Raw genomic sequence first — 16,942 nt, 5'->3', positions numbered from 1 at the left:
AAACTTAATTCTAAATCTTCCTCTGAGGCTGGTAATCTACATTAAGAATTTTTTTGACTAGCTAGCTATTACTGTTGGGATTGAAATAGCATGACGTCATGCGGAGGCTAATAATTGCAAACCTTTAAGGCAATAAATCAGACTACAAAGAACATATACTAAAAAGCATTATATTATAATATGATTTGGTCAAGTGACCTAAGTGTAAACTAATATAAAAAGAAAATATTAAAACTATGAGAGAGTAAATCTCCCCCAAAACGAAACTCTTTTTTTTTTTGGAAACTCCAGGAAAACCCGCAGCCGCTACCCTTCGGGTGCGCATTGGGTAAACCCCCCCCCCCCCCCCCCCCCCCCAACTGTGGAATAGCCTGCAGACCTCACAGGGGATGTAAACCGCACTAGGCAAGCCCTGTGCGACAGGCTCGACTAAGAAGGCATTAGGGGGGGAGAGGGGTTCGAACCCGCGACCTCCCTTAGGGAGGCCTCCCCTCAAACCAACTCAGCCACACCCGAAGGTGCTCTTTGGCTGACTATATTGTGGATGCTATGGTGTTCTCTAGTTGTGAGAAGGAGGTCTTCAATTTATAGATATCCAAAACTTTTCCTCCAAGAAAAGGTTTACTCAAATATGGAAAATTTATATTTTTCTTTTGGAAAAAGTAAAATCAATTATGGTAAACTCCTTGCTCTTCCTTCAAGAAAAGGTAAAATCCAAATATGGTACGAAAATCAGGACAAAACCCTAACAAATCTCCCCTTTTGGCCTGGATTTTCTTAACAAAACTTGATCTGCTTCTTCACGTAATCGTCATCACTATTGCTTGCCATTGTTAAAAATAAGATTCAAAATATTATGGGTTAAAAATTGGTTTAATTTTTTTTTTTTTTAAACAGCAGCAGTGATGTTGAAAATTACGGTTGAAATTCATCTCCACATGTAGTACTCCCGGATAAAATCTTCATTATCGTGAAATTGAATGCTCTTGATTTGAAACCGCCTTGAATATGTCCTGAACATCACCGAATCATTGGCTGAACTATTGGCTCGGATACCAATTGTTGTGATCGAAATAGCATGGTGTCATGCGGAAGCTAATAATTGAAAACCTTTAAAGCGATAAATCAGACTACAAAGAACATATACTAAAAAACATAATATTATAGTATGATTTGGTCAAGTGACCTACATGTAAACTAATATAAAAACAAAATATTAAAACTATGAGAGAGTAAATCTCCCCCTAAACGAAACTTTTTTTATTGACTACATTGTGGATGCTATGGTGTTCTCTAGTTGTGAGAAGGAGGTCTTCAATTTATAGATGTCCAAAACTTTCCTCTAAGAAAAGGATTACTCAAATATGAAAGATTTATATTTTCCTTTTGGAAAAAGTAAAATCAATTATGGTAAACTCTTTGCTCTTTCTTCAATAAAAGGTAAAATCCAAATATGATAAGAAAATCAGGACAAAACCCTAACAATTACTGTTTCCCTCTCTTTTGGGAGCAAATGAATAATCAAAGTTGTGGAACATTTTTTGCAGAAATGTATATGATGCAAATAAAGCATTCTTTTTCTTGTTGAATAAAACTAACGACGTATATTCTTAAACTTTTTAATTTTAAGTTAATAAATCCCATCCAATTGGCGAACTTTTCCAAAAAGAAAAAGAAAAAGCACAAAACACGATTAAGGTAGTTTTAAAAAAAAAGAGAAGTACATAAGAGCTCGCTTGAGAAATTTATTGTCCATGAATCCAACCAGACGACTTTTGCCATTGAATCCGACCGAATGATGAAAAAACAAAATGGGGTTTTTCGAAGTTCTTAAAAGTAAAAATTAACCGTTTACATTCTTTTTTAATTACAACATCACACAATGGAAGTTCGCTTTACGAAAACACATCTAGAACTAGAAGAAAACCTCTGAATTCGTAATAATATGTATACTTTAAATGTAATAATAACACTGAAGATGATTTTGGACAATCCGGTATTCCTATTCCATGCCCTTTTCCTATCCCTCATTACTCTGAGAAGGTTTATTTTAGTATTCTAGTATTACTTATCTTAGTTTTCTATTACTACTTCTTGTCTCTTCTGCTTCAATTTTCTTACTATCCTGTTAGTGTTACTGCGTATGTTTTAATAATTGTTGTTTTTCTTCTTTACTTGAGCGAGGGTCTACCGAAAACAACCTCTCTCTATTTGCTAAAATAGGAGTAAGGTCTGCGTACACTCTACCCTCTTCAGACCACACTCATGAAATTACAGTGGTATACTGTTATTGTTGTTAGATTACTCTAAGAAGGTGATTGCAATAGCCCATAAAAATAAGAGGAGAAATCCAAAAGATAGTACGGAGAAAGTTGCTGTGCAACAACCATGGTCTACCTAAGTGTATTTTTATTTTATACTAAGAAGCGACACATGAGAAATTTATACAAGGGATAAATTAATTATTTAAATGGGGAGTGATCAACAGTCAAGCTTGTCCCTCGTGTGATCAGGACTCAGGGAATGAAAGTCTGTCACATCTATTTAATAAGAACATTGTTTTCCGAATAAAATATTTATTTTTCAAATCATGGACCTTGATATTCAAACTATACAAATGCAATGAATAATAAAATAGATTTATCTAGAAAGTCTAGATGAAAATGCAATGATATCACTAAAAAAAAATGGATAATTTGTGGAGGTTAAAAGTTGGAATTCACGGAAGTTTTAGTCTCTTCTAGCAACTAGCGGAAGTTAAAACTTCCGCAAATTACCTATTCTTTTGCAGTAATTGTTTTAACGCCGGCTGAAGGTTTAACTACAAATTGATTATTATTTTTACAATTATGTTATAGAAAAATAAGTTCGATCAAAGGCCAGAAGTTTGAAGATGCAAATAACTCCATACTTTAGTGTTTTGATTGAGAGATTGGTGACAAGCTCAAAATATATACCAAAGTTAGAATCTTTTTCTAAAGGACAGCAATACTTCATTAATCACAATCAATAAAAGGGCTTGTTTAAAAAGTTTGGTATAATTACTAGGTAAGGTAAATAATTAAGGTACTGTATATTAATTGTACTAATGTTTAAATTTTAGTTATAGTAAACTTTGAATTAGAGTTGTGTCCATTTAAATTTTTAGTAAATTAGGGATAGACCATATTTGTTGGTGTTTAAATTGATTATGATATTCTTGTGAGACGCGAAAGGAAAAGTTATGGTGATCAAAATAGGAGTTAAATGTTTTGTTGTTTGGAATTATGTTTTTACCAATGCTTATTTTAGAATTTTATCCCATCGATCACTATTTGCGTTATGTCCGAGAGTTAGCAAGATTTCATTCTTTATTCGTTTAGCAAAGTATGACCAACATTAATAAATTTATTCGTTTAGCTAAGTATGACCAACATTAATAAATTTAAATAATTTACACATCTAAAAAAACATTTTATAATTTAAATATATTATTTAAGAATATTTTTTAATATACTCATTGATATAGGTACACGCACAAAGCGCGTATCCTAAAGCTACTAAGTGAAAATATGTTAATCTTTTCTAGAGTAAACTTTAGTATTTGAACCACAAGAACATTGTCATGTCATTTACCTTTACTTCAACCTTTTCCTCTTTAAAGGCAAAATCTTCTTTGATCGGTACTAGGCAGGTACTAGCCAGTCTAACATCGCAAGTTACAAGAAAGAAGGAAATTAATTATTGTGTATACCTTGCAACTCTGGAATTATTTTGTGGGACAATCCGTCACAGCTTGCAATGGAATTGCTTTTTATTTTGTTTTGTCCCAGTCGTTTTTAGTAATCTCCCATAGACAAAAATTAGCATATGACCTATTTTTGTATTAGAATATTTTAAGTGTTTCAAGAAAATATAATTATAATTTATTCTCTACTTATGGACAGTTTTAATCATAGTAAATTATTAACTCTTAAGAAGAAAACTGTGCCTAAACAAAAGCGATACTACTGCGTTAACTTTTAAAATTGTATAATCACAATATTAGGGGACGAGGAAAATTTATAAAATATTAGAGGATATTTAGTTATTTAAACTTCGGGAATTTGAATAAAGAAATTCTAATGGGGGGCCTTTTATTTTTATTTTTATAGACGACAAGATACATGGATTTTTTTTTTAACCATAACTTGTATATACGGACAATTATTATTCAATTTATTAGGTCAAAGCCAAAAGAATCAGAATATTGTTTGTTGAAAACTTGCCAAACGAAAAGTTTTATTGCAATACGACAATAGATGATAAATGACAAAAACATGGAAAATGAAATAGCAACTAACTTGGGGCTTTTAATTAAAGGTGACAAAAAGGTTTTAAAATTGAGTTGGGATAACTCTAGCTTTTTTAATTTGAGTAGGGGTGGTAAACTTTGGATTAGTGATTAGGGAGTTTTGACTTGCCCCAAAGTTATACTTTTAACACTTTGACCCCAAGCTTTGTTTTTTACACTTTGCCCCCAAGTTTTATTTTTAACACTTTGACCCAATTCATATAAAACCTACAGAGCCAAAAAAAGGCGCAAATTTTTTTGTTTGCTTGCGCCGTTTCTACCATTTTGGCTCTTCTTTTTTGCTTCATTTCTTCTTCTTATTCTGCTGCTCGTTTCTTCTTCTTCTTCTTCTTCTTCTTCTTCTTCTTCTTCTTCTTCTTCTTCTTCTTCTTCGTCGTCGTCCAATTGCTTTCTTCTTCTTCTTCTTCTTCTTCTTATTCGTCTGCCATTGTTGCTCAAGAAAGAAAAAAAATAAGACCACCCAATTTTGTAATTTTTTGACTGGATTTCATTCGTGTAGCACTGGGTATCACTTCATAAGTGTTTCCTCTCATTCCATTGTCTTCGTCCGCCATTGTTGCTCAACAAAGAAAAAAACGTGACCACCCGATTTTTTCAAATTTTTGACTGAATCATATTTTTCCAGTGGCATTTTTTGTAGTGGACAAGGAGTGTGATGCTTCATACAAATCTTTTTTTGAACAAATGAGAAGCTATATAGAGGATACCCCTGAGTTGTGCATAATTTCTGATAGACATCCAAGTATCAAAAAGGCGGTTTCAATTGTCTTCCCTACATGTCATTATGGTTTTTGCATGAGGCACCTAGGGGAAAATCTGAGAACCACCTTTCACAATGGAGCAGTCGTATCTCAATTTTATAAAGCAGCAAGAGCGTACAATATTGATGTCTTCAATGATCATTTCAATCAAATAAGAGATTTGGTTCCTGGGGCCGCCGAACATCTTGAACGTGTTGGATTCCACAGATGGAGTAGGGCATTCTGCCTCGGAAAAAGGTATTTGCATATTTCTGTTTCCAACAAGTAACATATCTGCTGCAACTAATAGGTAACTTGTTGCGGCAGATATTGTACTTGTTGTGATTTTTCCAACAGCTGAGCCTCAACCACCTGTTCCAACACTAATATGTTTTTTTTGTCAGGTATAATTTTATGATGACAAACGCTGCTAAGTCGGTGAACTCAATGTTAAATGTTGAAAGAGAATTTCCCATTACTGCTCTATTTGATTCCATAAATAGGAGGTTTACTGAGAAATTTCATGAGAGGCGTATGGAGTTCATCGACTCACCAACCATCTTTGTTCCCTCAATGGAAAAACAAATATCAAAATGTGTCAACTTGGGTAATAAGTTATTGGCCCATCAAATTGCCAACTACAAGTTCAGCATCATCGGCCACGGTTCAGTTGCAACAGTCGATCTGCAAAGACGATCATGTACTTATAGAGTTTTTGACCTGGACAAAATACCTTGCCCATATGCTATGGCAGCGCTTCAAGTCCAATATAGTGAAGACTTTGGAAGGTGGATTTATTACTACTCATCTCCATATTATAGGGTGGATAATTACATAATTGCATACTATGAGGAAATAAATCTTGTGCCTTCTGAAGAATCTTGAAAAGTTCCTATGGAGATTTAGAGAGAGAAATACCTCCTCCACATGTTGATCCGAGCAAACCGGGATGAAGACGGACAAAGAGGAGGCGTGGTATCGGGGAATCATTTGCAACGAGGAAAAACAAATGCTCCATATGCAAAACAGCTGACCATAAAAAAACTGCATGCCCAAACCGAATTGTTCCATAGTTGTTAAATTTGCAATGTCTTGTTATAATAATTACTTTTATTTGTGTTTGTGAAATTGGATTTTATGACATTTTTTATGTTGTTTCGGTTAGCGAACTTGGTTTAAATGATATGTTGATCTTGTTCAAATCACCAATGTATGTTCTGTGGTTTCGCAATTTCTGAACAGTTTCCACCAAGTAAAACTTCTGTTGCAACAGTTGTGTAACTTGTTGGGATTTTCCCAACCAATAATCGGACTTGTTGCAACAACTAACTTAACTTGGTTTTCCAACAAGTGACATGACTTGTTACAGTAAGTTATTTGGTGTTTTGAGTTTTTACAACAAATGGAATGAGTTGTTGCAGAAACTCCTTAACTTGTTGTGTTTTATACAACAAGTGATATGACTTGTTCAACAACTATGTTACTTGCTACAACAGATTATGCAATTGCTGCAACAGGTTATGCAATTGCTACAGCAGATTATGTATTGCTGCAGCAGATTATGCAATTGCTGCAGCAAATCATGAAATTGCTGCAACAACTAGGATATGAGTCACATATATTTAGTGATTAACAGAGGGAACCAATGATATTTATTGTTAAACAAAGGGATTCAATGATATTTAGTGATCAATAAATTTATCTACTAACATCCTTAATGGATTAGACTGTAATTTCATTGATTAGATGGGTAATTCTAAGCGTATACTTTCCAAATCGAGTGATCGTGGAGTAATTTGATGAGAACTACTTGATTCGCCCATATTTAGATGTAAACAAAGAAAATCAATGATATTTATTGTTTACTATATGTACCTAACCAATTGGATGGTATTCTGAGTCGGGACATATGATCAACTAAGCGTATTCTTCCCAAATCAAGCGATCGTTGTAGTAATTTGATGAGAACTACTTGATTCACCCATATTTAGATGTAAACAAATAAAACCAATAATATTTATTGTTTACTATACGTACCTAACCAATTTGATGGTATTCTGAGTCAGGACATATGTTCAACTAAGCGTATACTTCCCAAATCGAGTGATCGTTGGAGTAATTTGATGAGAACTACTTGATTCGCCCATATTTAGATGTAAAAAAAAATCAATGATATCTATTGTTTACTATATGTACCTAACCAATATGATGGTATTCTGAGTCAGGACATATGATCAACTAAGCGTATACTTCCCAAATCGAGCGATCGTTGGAGTAATTTGATGAGAACTACTTGATTTGCCCATATTTAGATGTAAACAAAGAAAATCAATGATATTTATTGTTTACTATATGTACCTAACCAATTTTATGGTATTCTGAGTTAGGACATATGATCAACTAAGCGTATTCTTCCCAAATCGAGCGATCGTTGGAGTAATTTGATGAGAACTACTTGATTCCCCCATATTTGGATGTAAACAAAGAAAAAACCAATGATATTTATTGTTTACTATATGTACCTAACCAATTTGATGGTATTTTGAGTCAGGACATATGATCAACTAAGCGTATTCTTCCCAAATCGAGCGATCGTTGGAGTAATTTGATGAGAACTACTTGATTCACCCATATTGAGATGTAAACAAAGAAAACCAATGATATTTATTGTTTACTATATGTAGCTTGTTTAAACAGGTTACTCATTTGTTGCAACAGATAAGCCACTTGTTGCAACAGATTATCATCTTGTTGCAACAACTAACCAATCTATTGCAACCGATTACAAACTTGTTGCAACAGATGTGTCAGTTATTGCAACTTCTTCGACAACTGCTAGATTTGTTACAACAACTGACTCATCTGTTGCAACAGATCAAAAATTTGTTGTAACAGATTATCAACTTGTTGCAACTTCTTCAACAACAGTTAGATTTGTTGCAACAACTGACCCATATTGTTATAGCCCGTATTTTGTACGTTCGGATAATTCAAGATAATTGCCAGAAGTTAAGGGCAAGTCCATATTTTGATCTTGTTTAATACACAAGTTGCTTATGAAAATTATTGATGTGGAAATATTGAGAAAGACTAAGGGTAAAAAGGGAAATTCGCAAAGAGGTTCATGGTAATATTGTGGAAGGCTAGGGGCAAAATGGGAATTTGACAAAACTTCTTGAAGGTTCATGAAAGGGCCCTTGGCTGTGTGAAGTGTGTGTGTGGGTCCCACTCTTATATGTGCCATGTATATATATATATATATATATATATATATATATATATATATATATATATATATATATATATATATATATATATATATGTGTGTGGGTGATGACCAACCAAGATTTATTAGTCATCTTTCTAATTCTAGAACCTTGAAAAAAAAAAGAGAAGAAGAAGAAAGAAAGAGAAGGGTATTCGGCCATGGCTCCAAAAATTGGTGTCCATGGAATTGATCAAGAAAAATTATTTTCTTCTAGCAATTCAACCAAGTGGAACGCCCTTAACAACATGGAGTGATTGTTGGAGTAAGCAAAGCATTTGTTATGCAAGTTGTAAATCTAGCCGAGTAAGAAGATGAGTGGGAAAAAGGTATGTGTTTAACCTTTTCTTTCATATGTTATGGATGATTCGTGCATATGTGGTATGTAGAAATGGATGAAATTCATGAACTATGTGTGTGTAGGGATGTGGCCGAATAGGGGTTGAATTGGTGAGATGTGATGAATTGACTTTACTTGGTATTTTAATTGTTGTTGTGGTATATTCTATGATGTAAAATGAGGATTTAGTGGTTTGAAATGAAGTGGAAATCGTTTGTGGATTGTTGAAGAAGTTAATGTGATATTAGTATGGTTTCTTATATTGTATGAATGATATTGTTAATGTGTAGGTTGTAAATATAATTCATGAATTTGGAAGGGAGACATGTGTTTGGAAAATTGTAAGTTGGGTTATTGTGATTGAATTTGAAAGAAGGAAATGTGTTGTTATCGTTCTTGCTGAATTTGGAAGGTTTCGGGTGAAGTGGTATGTTGGTTGGGTTGTTTGAACATTATGTGAATTGTTTAAAAGTTCTTGGACCATGTTAGAATATATTTTAGATTGATTGTTGAAGTTGTTAGTATGATTGTTGGTATTGTTGTTGATAATTTGGCCGAGTTGAATTCTCGGATTGTTGTTGATAAATTGGCCGAGTTAGATTCTCGGGGATGGTGTATTTACAGGGGAAATGCTGCCGAAATTTCGGCAGATTATAAATGAATTCATTTGAAGGACTAAGACAAATATATAATGATGAATCTAATGATTATGTAAATTCTTTTGAATGTAGACTAGCAAGCTTGGGTAAACAAGCGTAGCTAATAGGACGTGGAACAGGTATGTAAGGCTTACCATTTCTTTCTTTGGCATGTCCTAGAGCCGAATAAGGTATGATATGCACCTTGGGGTTACTCTATTCTTTGATTCTGAGCTTGTTTACGATTCTTATTCACTTCTTGACATGAGTATACTTAGTATAGTCAAGCTTATTGTATGATTTAATATCAAGCAAAGCATAAAGGGTTCTTGCTCCTAAAGGAGTTCTATAAGGATTAACGTCCCTAACTTTCATAGGCGATCTTGGATAGCTTTGAAATGTTTGTAAAGGTTTTTTTGTAAGGAACAATGTCCATAACTTTCATATACTAACTCGGATTGACCCGAAACGTGATTATGATCTTATTCTATGTCCTCTTAACGCTGTTATTCGTTGCTAGTCTCATCTTATAATAATTGCTCCTTCAAGGTGGGACAAAGCCATGGTGATTATTCCATAATATATTCGGAGGTTACCGACCTTACATCACTCCGATAGAGGCATAACATTCTTTGGGCTCTCCTGCATACTGCTTACATGATATATGTATATGATTTACGTATATGATATACGTATATGATACACGAACATGATATATGTATATGTATATGGGGTAAGGGGAAAGGTGAGGCGCTATAGACGCATAGCCACCTGATCAGTTGGTATAATATGATATCGTCCCGGACGCGGGATATATGGATAAATGGATCGGGCTTTACGTTCCGCAGCAATATTATTTATATAAATAGATCGGGTTGCACGTTCCGCAGCAATATAGTATATAAATGGATCGGGCTGTACGTTCCGCAGCAATATAATATATATATATATATATATATATATATATATATATATATATATATATATATATATATATATATGGATCGGGCAGCACGTTCCGCAGCACTAAGCATGCATGGTACTCGCCAAAAGGCACTCATATGTACAGGTTGCTCTTTTATTTCACGATATGCTCTACATTTCCTTCGTGTCTTTATTCATGCTATGTATCCCTCGTATGTTATTATTCATGCCTTACATACTCAGTACATTACTCGTACTGACGTCCCTTCTTGTGGACGCTGCGTTTCATGCCGCGCAGGTACACCCAGATGAATAGAAGCCATTATAGAGGATGTTCCAGCGGAGTTGGCAAGCTCCATTTGCCCCTAGAGTGTTGCCGGGTCAGAGTATTATGCTATGATGACTTGTTCGGAGTTAGAGACTTTGCAGACAGAGTCGTGGGTATAGGATGTCAGTTTTGTAAGCGGCTCCATCAGCCGATGTGTCTTATTGTATTATGTTACAGGTCCATTATGATTACAGATTATACTTGATCTGAGTACGATGAAAGAAAAGTTTCTGAAGGCTTTACTATGTATTTCATTCTTATGTGATTTAAAGGTCCAAAGAGATTATATATGTAATAAGAGTCAGCGGGTTCGCTCGGCTCCGAATATGGGGTCGGGTGCCCATCACACCCTAGTAAGGTTAGGGCGTGACACATATATTGCAACAACTAACTCATCTGTTGCAACAGATTATCAACTTGTTACAACAACTGATTCATCTGTTGCAACAGATTACAAACTTGTTGCAACAAATTATCAACTTGTTGCAACTTCTTCAACAGCTGTTAGATTTTGTGACTTGTTTAAAACTACTGAAACTACTGAACATAATATACTGAACACAACTTAAATGCTGAACACCTAATATATACATGTCTTAGAAAGATACTGAACACCTAATATATACTTAAATTACATAATGTCATTAAAAAACACCTAATATATACTTAAATTGTTCAACAGGTCACATTTGGGCTCCAAAAAATGCAAAATCAATAAATTGTTTATCAGCCCATCTTAGGGCTCCAACACCTTTTCAGTGACACCTAATACCCATCTCCATTGCATCCTCCCCACAGAGTTGTCGCTGATTAGACTTTTGGGTGTTGTCACAGTTGTGCCGGTAAGCAAAGCCTCCATAAAAGCAATTGACCACGAGCCACATGCCCTACTAGTGACATTGCGGGGGAGATTCTTTATCCTATTGAATTCTCACGGTTCATTGAGTAACTTTGCAGGTAAGTGTGCGAGCATGCCACTCGGTTTCAATAACTTGGGCTACAATTCCATTACCGACTGCATGAAATAAAAGAAAGCATCATCTTCGTAGACAGGAACGTTACAGTCATACACATTTACCACTCCCTCTTCAATCTTGAACTCGAGAGTGACAAAATATGTGACCTCAATATTCATCACTGTTAAAATCCTCTTTGCACCAGCCCACGAGCAGCCACCTGGGTAGGGTCTGACACTTCTATAATAATCGACCATATCATCGTCCCACTTGAATTCAGCAAGTCTAACGTTCATAGGCACAACATTAGGAACTGTACTCTTATTTGTCAATTCTGCATACCTCTTGAGAATGTTGTTGTAGAAGTTGAGGTTCAGGATTATGTCAGTGGAATCATAGTACTCAGGGAAATTGATTTTCCTCATACGCATTAGAAGCAGGACTTCATCTACATACTAAAGTAAAAGTAGTAAAACCGTTAGTTACTTGTTGTAAAAAATAAGTAACTTGTTGCAACAGATTATCTACTTGTTGCAACAACTAGTTAACTTGCTACAACAGATTCAACAAAATAAAGGACCTATTGCAACAACTAGTTAACTTGTTGCAACAAATTATCTACTTGTTGCAACAACTAGTTAACTTGCTGCAACAAATTCAACAAAATAGAGGACCTGCTGCAACAATTAGTTAACTTGTTGTAACAGATTATCTACTTGTTTCAACAACATACTTAATTAGATAGATATATACAAGTGTTGAAACTTACCCAATCCTCCCACCAAATTTCCATGCTGGTCAAAGCCTTGAAGTCTGATGCTCTAAATTCATGCATTGAGTACATGGTTTTCCCACTCTTTTTGGATTTGATTGCAGTCTCAATCTTTTTCTTTCTTTGGGCATGTACAAGCTTGAAAATGTCCACATTCTTTAGCACTTTTGGCCTAATATCAAGAAGAGGAGTCTTAATTGACTTACTGGGAGTAGCAACAGATTTTCTTGATCTAACTAATGCAAGTGCCTTGACAATTGCTTTGCCCCTCCTCCGAACATGAACATGAGTATAAGGTGAGGAAAGATTCTTTGATGGATTGATACCCTTCTTGGATATCAACCTCTGGATAGAAGTGTTTGTGCCTTCTTGGGTCTACACCAATTCCTCCACCTTTCTAATCAAATTATCCATTTTGTCCTTGCAAGTGGTGCACTCACAAGCACATGAGGGAACCTTAGAGGTACTGGCACCAACATCAGCAAATCTTCTACCACTCAATCCACCACCACTAAAATTACCACCAAATCCGGAAAACCATTAAATCAACCAATATTAGCATCATCATCTCTTAAATTTTTCCCAGCGATACTTGCTGAGATATCATCACCAACACCACCACCACCACCATTAACAGGCTGAACAACACCACCAACAACATCTGCACCACCAACAGCATCAACAACAACATTACCACCAGCACCAACAACAACATCACCACCAGTAAATTGACCACCACCACCAGCAACAACATTATTAACCCTAGTAATGGCTGTCACTCTAGCCAATTCCCCTTTGAATCCATCAATCAATCTATCAGGCACAAATTCTATGGGCACAAAGGTGATAAGGCATGGCATCTCCAACTCTCTTATTATTGGGACAAGCCATGGGTTCACAACCTACAACAAGAAAGTAGATATATCAAAATGGTGCTAAATCATAAAAGGCAAAACCTATTTAAAACAAGTTATCGGGTTGTTGCAAAAGGTTACACATCTGTTAGACATTTTCCAATAGATAGGTAACTTGTTGCAGCAGGTATCTCATATATTAGACATTTCCAACAGATGGGTAACTTGTTGCAGCAGGTTACTCATTTGTTGGATATTGTCCAATAGATTAAATACTTGTTGTAAAAACTTACAGTAACAGATTCAGAAGTTATCAAATTAGAAAATAAAGTGATCTGTTGCAATAGATGTGGTACTTGTGAAATTGTCCAACGGATTGGTAACTTGTTGCAGCAGGTTTATCACCTGTTGGACATTTTCCAACAGATGGGCAACTTGTTGCTGCAGGTTACTCATCTGTTGTAAAAAACTAGTTGCATGTTATAACAGATTCATCTGTTGGGTAACTTGTTGCAACAGGTTAATCATCTATTGGATAATGTCCAACAGATGATTAACCTGTTGCAACAGATGCATGTTTTGTTGCAACAGATTATAAAAGTTGTTGCAACAACTAGTCATCTGTTGTGTTCTAATGCTTACAACTTCTTTAGGGGGGTTGAAAAAGTCAACACTCAATTTTGTGTTGTTCCTGGCAGTGAGTCATCCAAGAATTCTTGGATAGGTAACTTCTTCGGAGTATTCCTTGACTTGATGCCTGAGGTGAGGAATGGCTTCAAATGCCCAAGCCTAGAAAAAAAGATGCCATCAAAAATCAAAATATTGATTGAAATACTAAAAAAAAAAAGATAAAACATTGAAGAAAATTTACCATAAAAGCCCAAGGGAAGCCATATAGGTTTTGTGTCTTCCCCGTTGGCTTCAAATCCTTCATCAAATATTCAACAGTCAAGCTAAAGCTTTTAAAACCCAAGACATAGTTGTTGAAGGCATCATAGTCCTCAGCAAGTTTAATCAATCTAAGCGGTACGTTGGTGTTTACGTCTCTTGCCCAAAGAACACTGTGCACAAACCAAACTAAGCACAATGCCTCCTTGTGCTTTTTTGAGAAAGTTTTGGACTCTAAATCTTGCAACAATTTCTTTTGAATGTAGCTCTTTCCCACTAAGTTTACCAAAGAGACATCATTCTTAGCTTTGGAACCCTTTGCTTTCTTGGCTGCCTTGGGAGTTCGGGCTGCCTTGGCTAATACAACAGTAGGAAGAGGCTCACAAGGATAACATCTCAATCCGGTAACTATGGGAAACTCCTTCATGCCAAAACAAATCGACATGCCACAGTCATTGATCCAAACTTCATCCTTTCTATCATAAATAATCTTACGCTTCAAAAGCTCAGACACCATTGTCATTTGAAATCGGGCATCGGTATCTTCAGGAAAATCTAAATAAAGCCCAAAGCAGCTAGCCTAAAGAAATTCTCCAACCCCTGCTGCCAAAGAATGCCCCTAAAGGTGTCAAAGCCCTTGCCCATGCTTGATCTGACCATAAAATCACCGGACAAATCATTATTTCCATTCAGCGGCATCGTCACGCCGTACTTTTCAATGCTGAAACTCATGACGACCTCATCAATGGAAGGTCTATTGGGATATGTGGCAATACTAGAAGACTCAACAAGATTGGGATCCACATTATGTTTCATTTTTCTTCTTAACTTGGCCAAGGTCTGTTCTGTTGATTCTTCTTCTTCTTCATTGCCCCTTTCAATTTCTGCATCTTCTTCACCTCCTTCATCCCCTTCATCTCCTTCAGCATTTTCTTCATTTTCTTCATCTCCTTCAGTAGATTTTTCATTATCTTTTTCACTTTATTTTCTAGTTTCTTTACTTTGTTTATTTTTATCACTTTCTTCTTCATGTCCAACAGAGGTTTCGTGGGTTTCCTCTTTTTCTGAAGCCCCAGTTTCACTAACTCTTTCCTCTAGATTTGTTAATTGACAAATAACAGTCACAAGTTTATCTAATGGTGTTTGTACCTTGGCTCTTTTACTACTTTCTCCCTCAGTTGGTTTCTCTCCTTTTCTTTTAACTGGAGCCATTTTATCTACACACAGGAGATAGAAAAATAGTTTTAATTGATTAGTGCAACATTCAAAGTAAAAAGGGAAAAGAAATATGTTGCAACAAGTAATTAGTTGTTGCAACAAATTAAGAATATGTTGCAACAAGTAATTAGTTGTTGCAACAGATTAAGAATATGTTGCAACAAAATATAAAGTTGTTGCAACAACTTATTACTTGTTGAAGCAGAATCTTAAGCTGTTGGAAATAGAAAAACAATAGCAACAGCTTAGGAAAAGTTCTGATTTTTTACAACAACTTGTTAATATGCTGCAACAACTGCTTCAGTTGCTGCAAAAACCTCAATAATTGTTTTGATTTTATCCAACAGCTGTTGGATAAAATCAAAAATTTTCCTAAACCATACCATGACAGCAACAACAACAGCAAAAACATCTAAATTTAACTACAAACCATTTATATTTCACTGCAAACACACAACCATCACAAATCTCACTCACAACTTAAACAAAATACACCAAATAGGGGTTTTTTAACCATGCAATCTCAGCAGATGTTTGCAACTGTCAAACAAGTGCTGAATTTGCTGCAATAGCAACAACAACAATAACAGCATCAACAACAACAGCAAAAACATCTAAATTTAACTACAAAACATCTATATTTCACTATAAAACACACAACAATCACAAATCTCACTCACAACATAAACAAAATACACCAAATAGGGTTTTTTTTTTTAACCATGCAACCTCATCAGATGTTAGCAACTGTCAAACAAGTGCTGAATTTGCTGCAACAAGTAACCTCAGTTGTTGGAAAACATCAACAAAATTGCAATCCTTTTTTTTGAAACAACAAAGATAACAAGAACAAAAACAACACCAAAAACCATAATTTCACAACCACAACCACTATTTCCAAACTCACAAACCCCAACAAGTGCAACAAATACCCGAAACTACAACAAAACAAACAACATTCAAGACAAACCCATGTTCTTCTTCATTTAACCAAAATCATCATTTTCACATTCTGATTTCAAAACCCTAACTTTTGAACCAAGTGAAAGAAAAACTTTACTTGAGAATGAATAGAGAAGCAGCAGCAATGGAGAGAGAGAGAAACGAGCAACAACAACGATGAGGAAGAACAATGATTTTGAAGAGGAACGCAGCAGCAATGGTGGGGGTGGTCGCCGGTTTATTCTGCTTTGCCGCCTCATGAACTGCCTTTTTTTTTTTTTTTGAAATAAAATGAAGTTGTTGGGGTCGTGGGGTGGGTTGGAAGAAATTTTTGTATAATGTGTGTGGGCTTTTGTGTATTTTCTATGAGATTAGAAATTTTAAAAATTATAATTCAGTCCCAACTTAAGTTAATCACATTTTTAAGACAAGTTTGACCTTAGCTGCTCAAACTTGTCACCATTTCTAATTAGGAGACTTTTTTGTCACCATAAGTTAAATTTTCCAACTAACTTGTACTCACCTCGGAAACTAACTTAAAATAAAGAGAATAAATCCAATTTGACTTGGATGGATATGATTATCTGGGGCAATTTGCATGATTGTCCTTATTGGGGGTGGTCTTTAATTTTTGTCCCTCAAATTGCTGGTCTTTAATTTTTTCCTTCGCCTAATACCCCAAGGTTCAGGATTTGAACTCTGATTCAGTAAAAAAATAATATTCGCAAGACAGAGGTTTGTAGC

At 35.2% G+C, this 16,942-nt stretch overlaps 1 protein-coding gene across 1 annotated transcript; it reads left to right on the top strand.

Moving 5' to 3' along the window:
• The first annotated feature begins 5,128 nt into the window (after nt 1-5,128).
• LOC132607658 (uncharacterized) lies at nt 5,129-6,684 on the top strand. Its single transcript, XM_060321752.1, has 3 exons — nt 5,129-5,331; nt 5,478-5,861; nt 6,591-6,684. The coding sequence occupies exons 1-3, from the start codon at nt 5,129-5,131 to the stop codon at nt 6,682-6,684; spliced, it is 681 nt and encodes a 226-aa protein (XP_060177735.1).
• Nucleotides 6,685-16,942: the final 10,258 nt, after the last annotated feature.

Source organism: Lycium barbarum, chromosome 8, assembly GCF_019175385.1.
Source record: "Lycium barbarum isolate Lr01 chromosome 8, ASM1917538v2, whole genome shotgun sequence".
NCBI classification, from domain to species: domain Eukaryota; kingdom Viridiplantae; phylum Streptophyta; class Magnoliopsida; order Solanales; family Solanaceae; genus Lycium; species Lycium barbarum.
Note: the sequence above shows the minus strand (reverse complement) of the source record. Positions and strands in the feature narration are given on the sequence as shown.

What these genes read in the sequence shown, in the direction of transcription:
- LOC132607658 (XM_060321752.1), top strand. Translation starts at nt 5,129, where the DNA reads ATGAGGCACCTAGGGGAAAATCTGAGAACCACCTTTCACAATGGAGCA. An exon ending in GCATTCTGCCTCGGAAAAAG is followed by an intron (nt 5,332 to 5,477) that starts GTATTTGCATAT and finishes TTTTTTTGTCAG; the next exon opens with GTATAATTTTATGATGACAA. An exon ending in TATAGTGAAGACTTTGGAAG is followed by an intron (nt 5,862 to 6,590) that starts GTGGATTTATTA and finishes TTGCTGCAACAG; the next exon opens with GTTATGCAATTGCTACAGCA.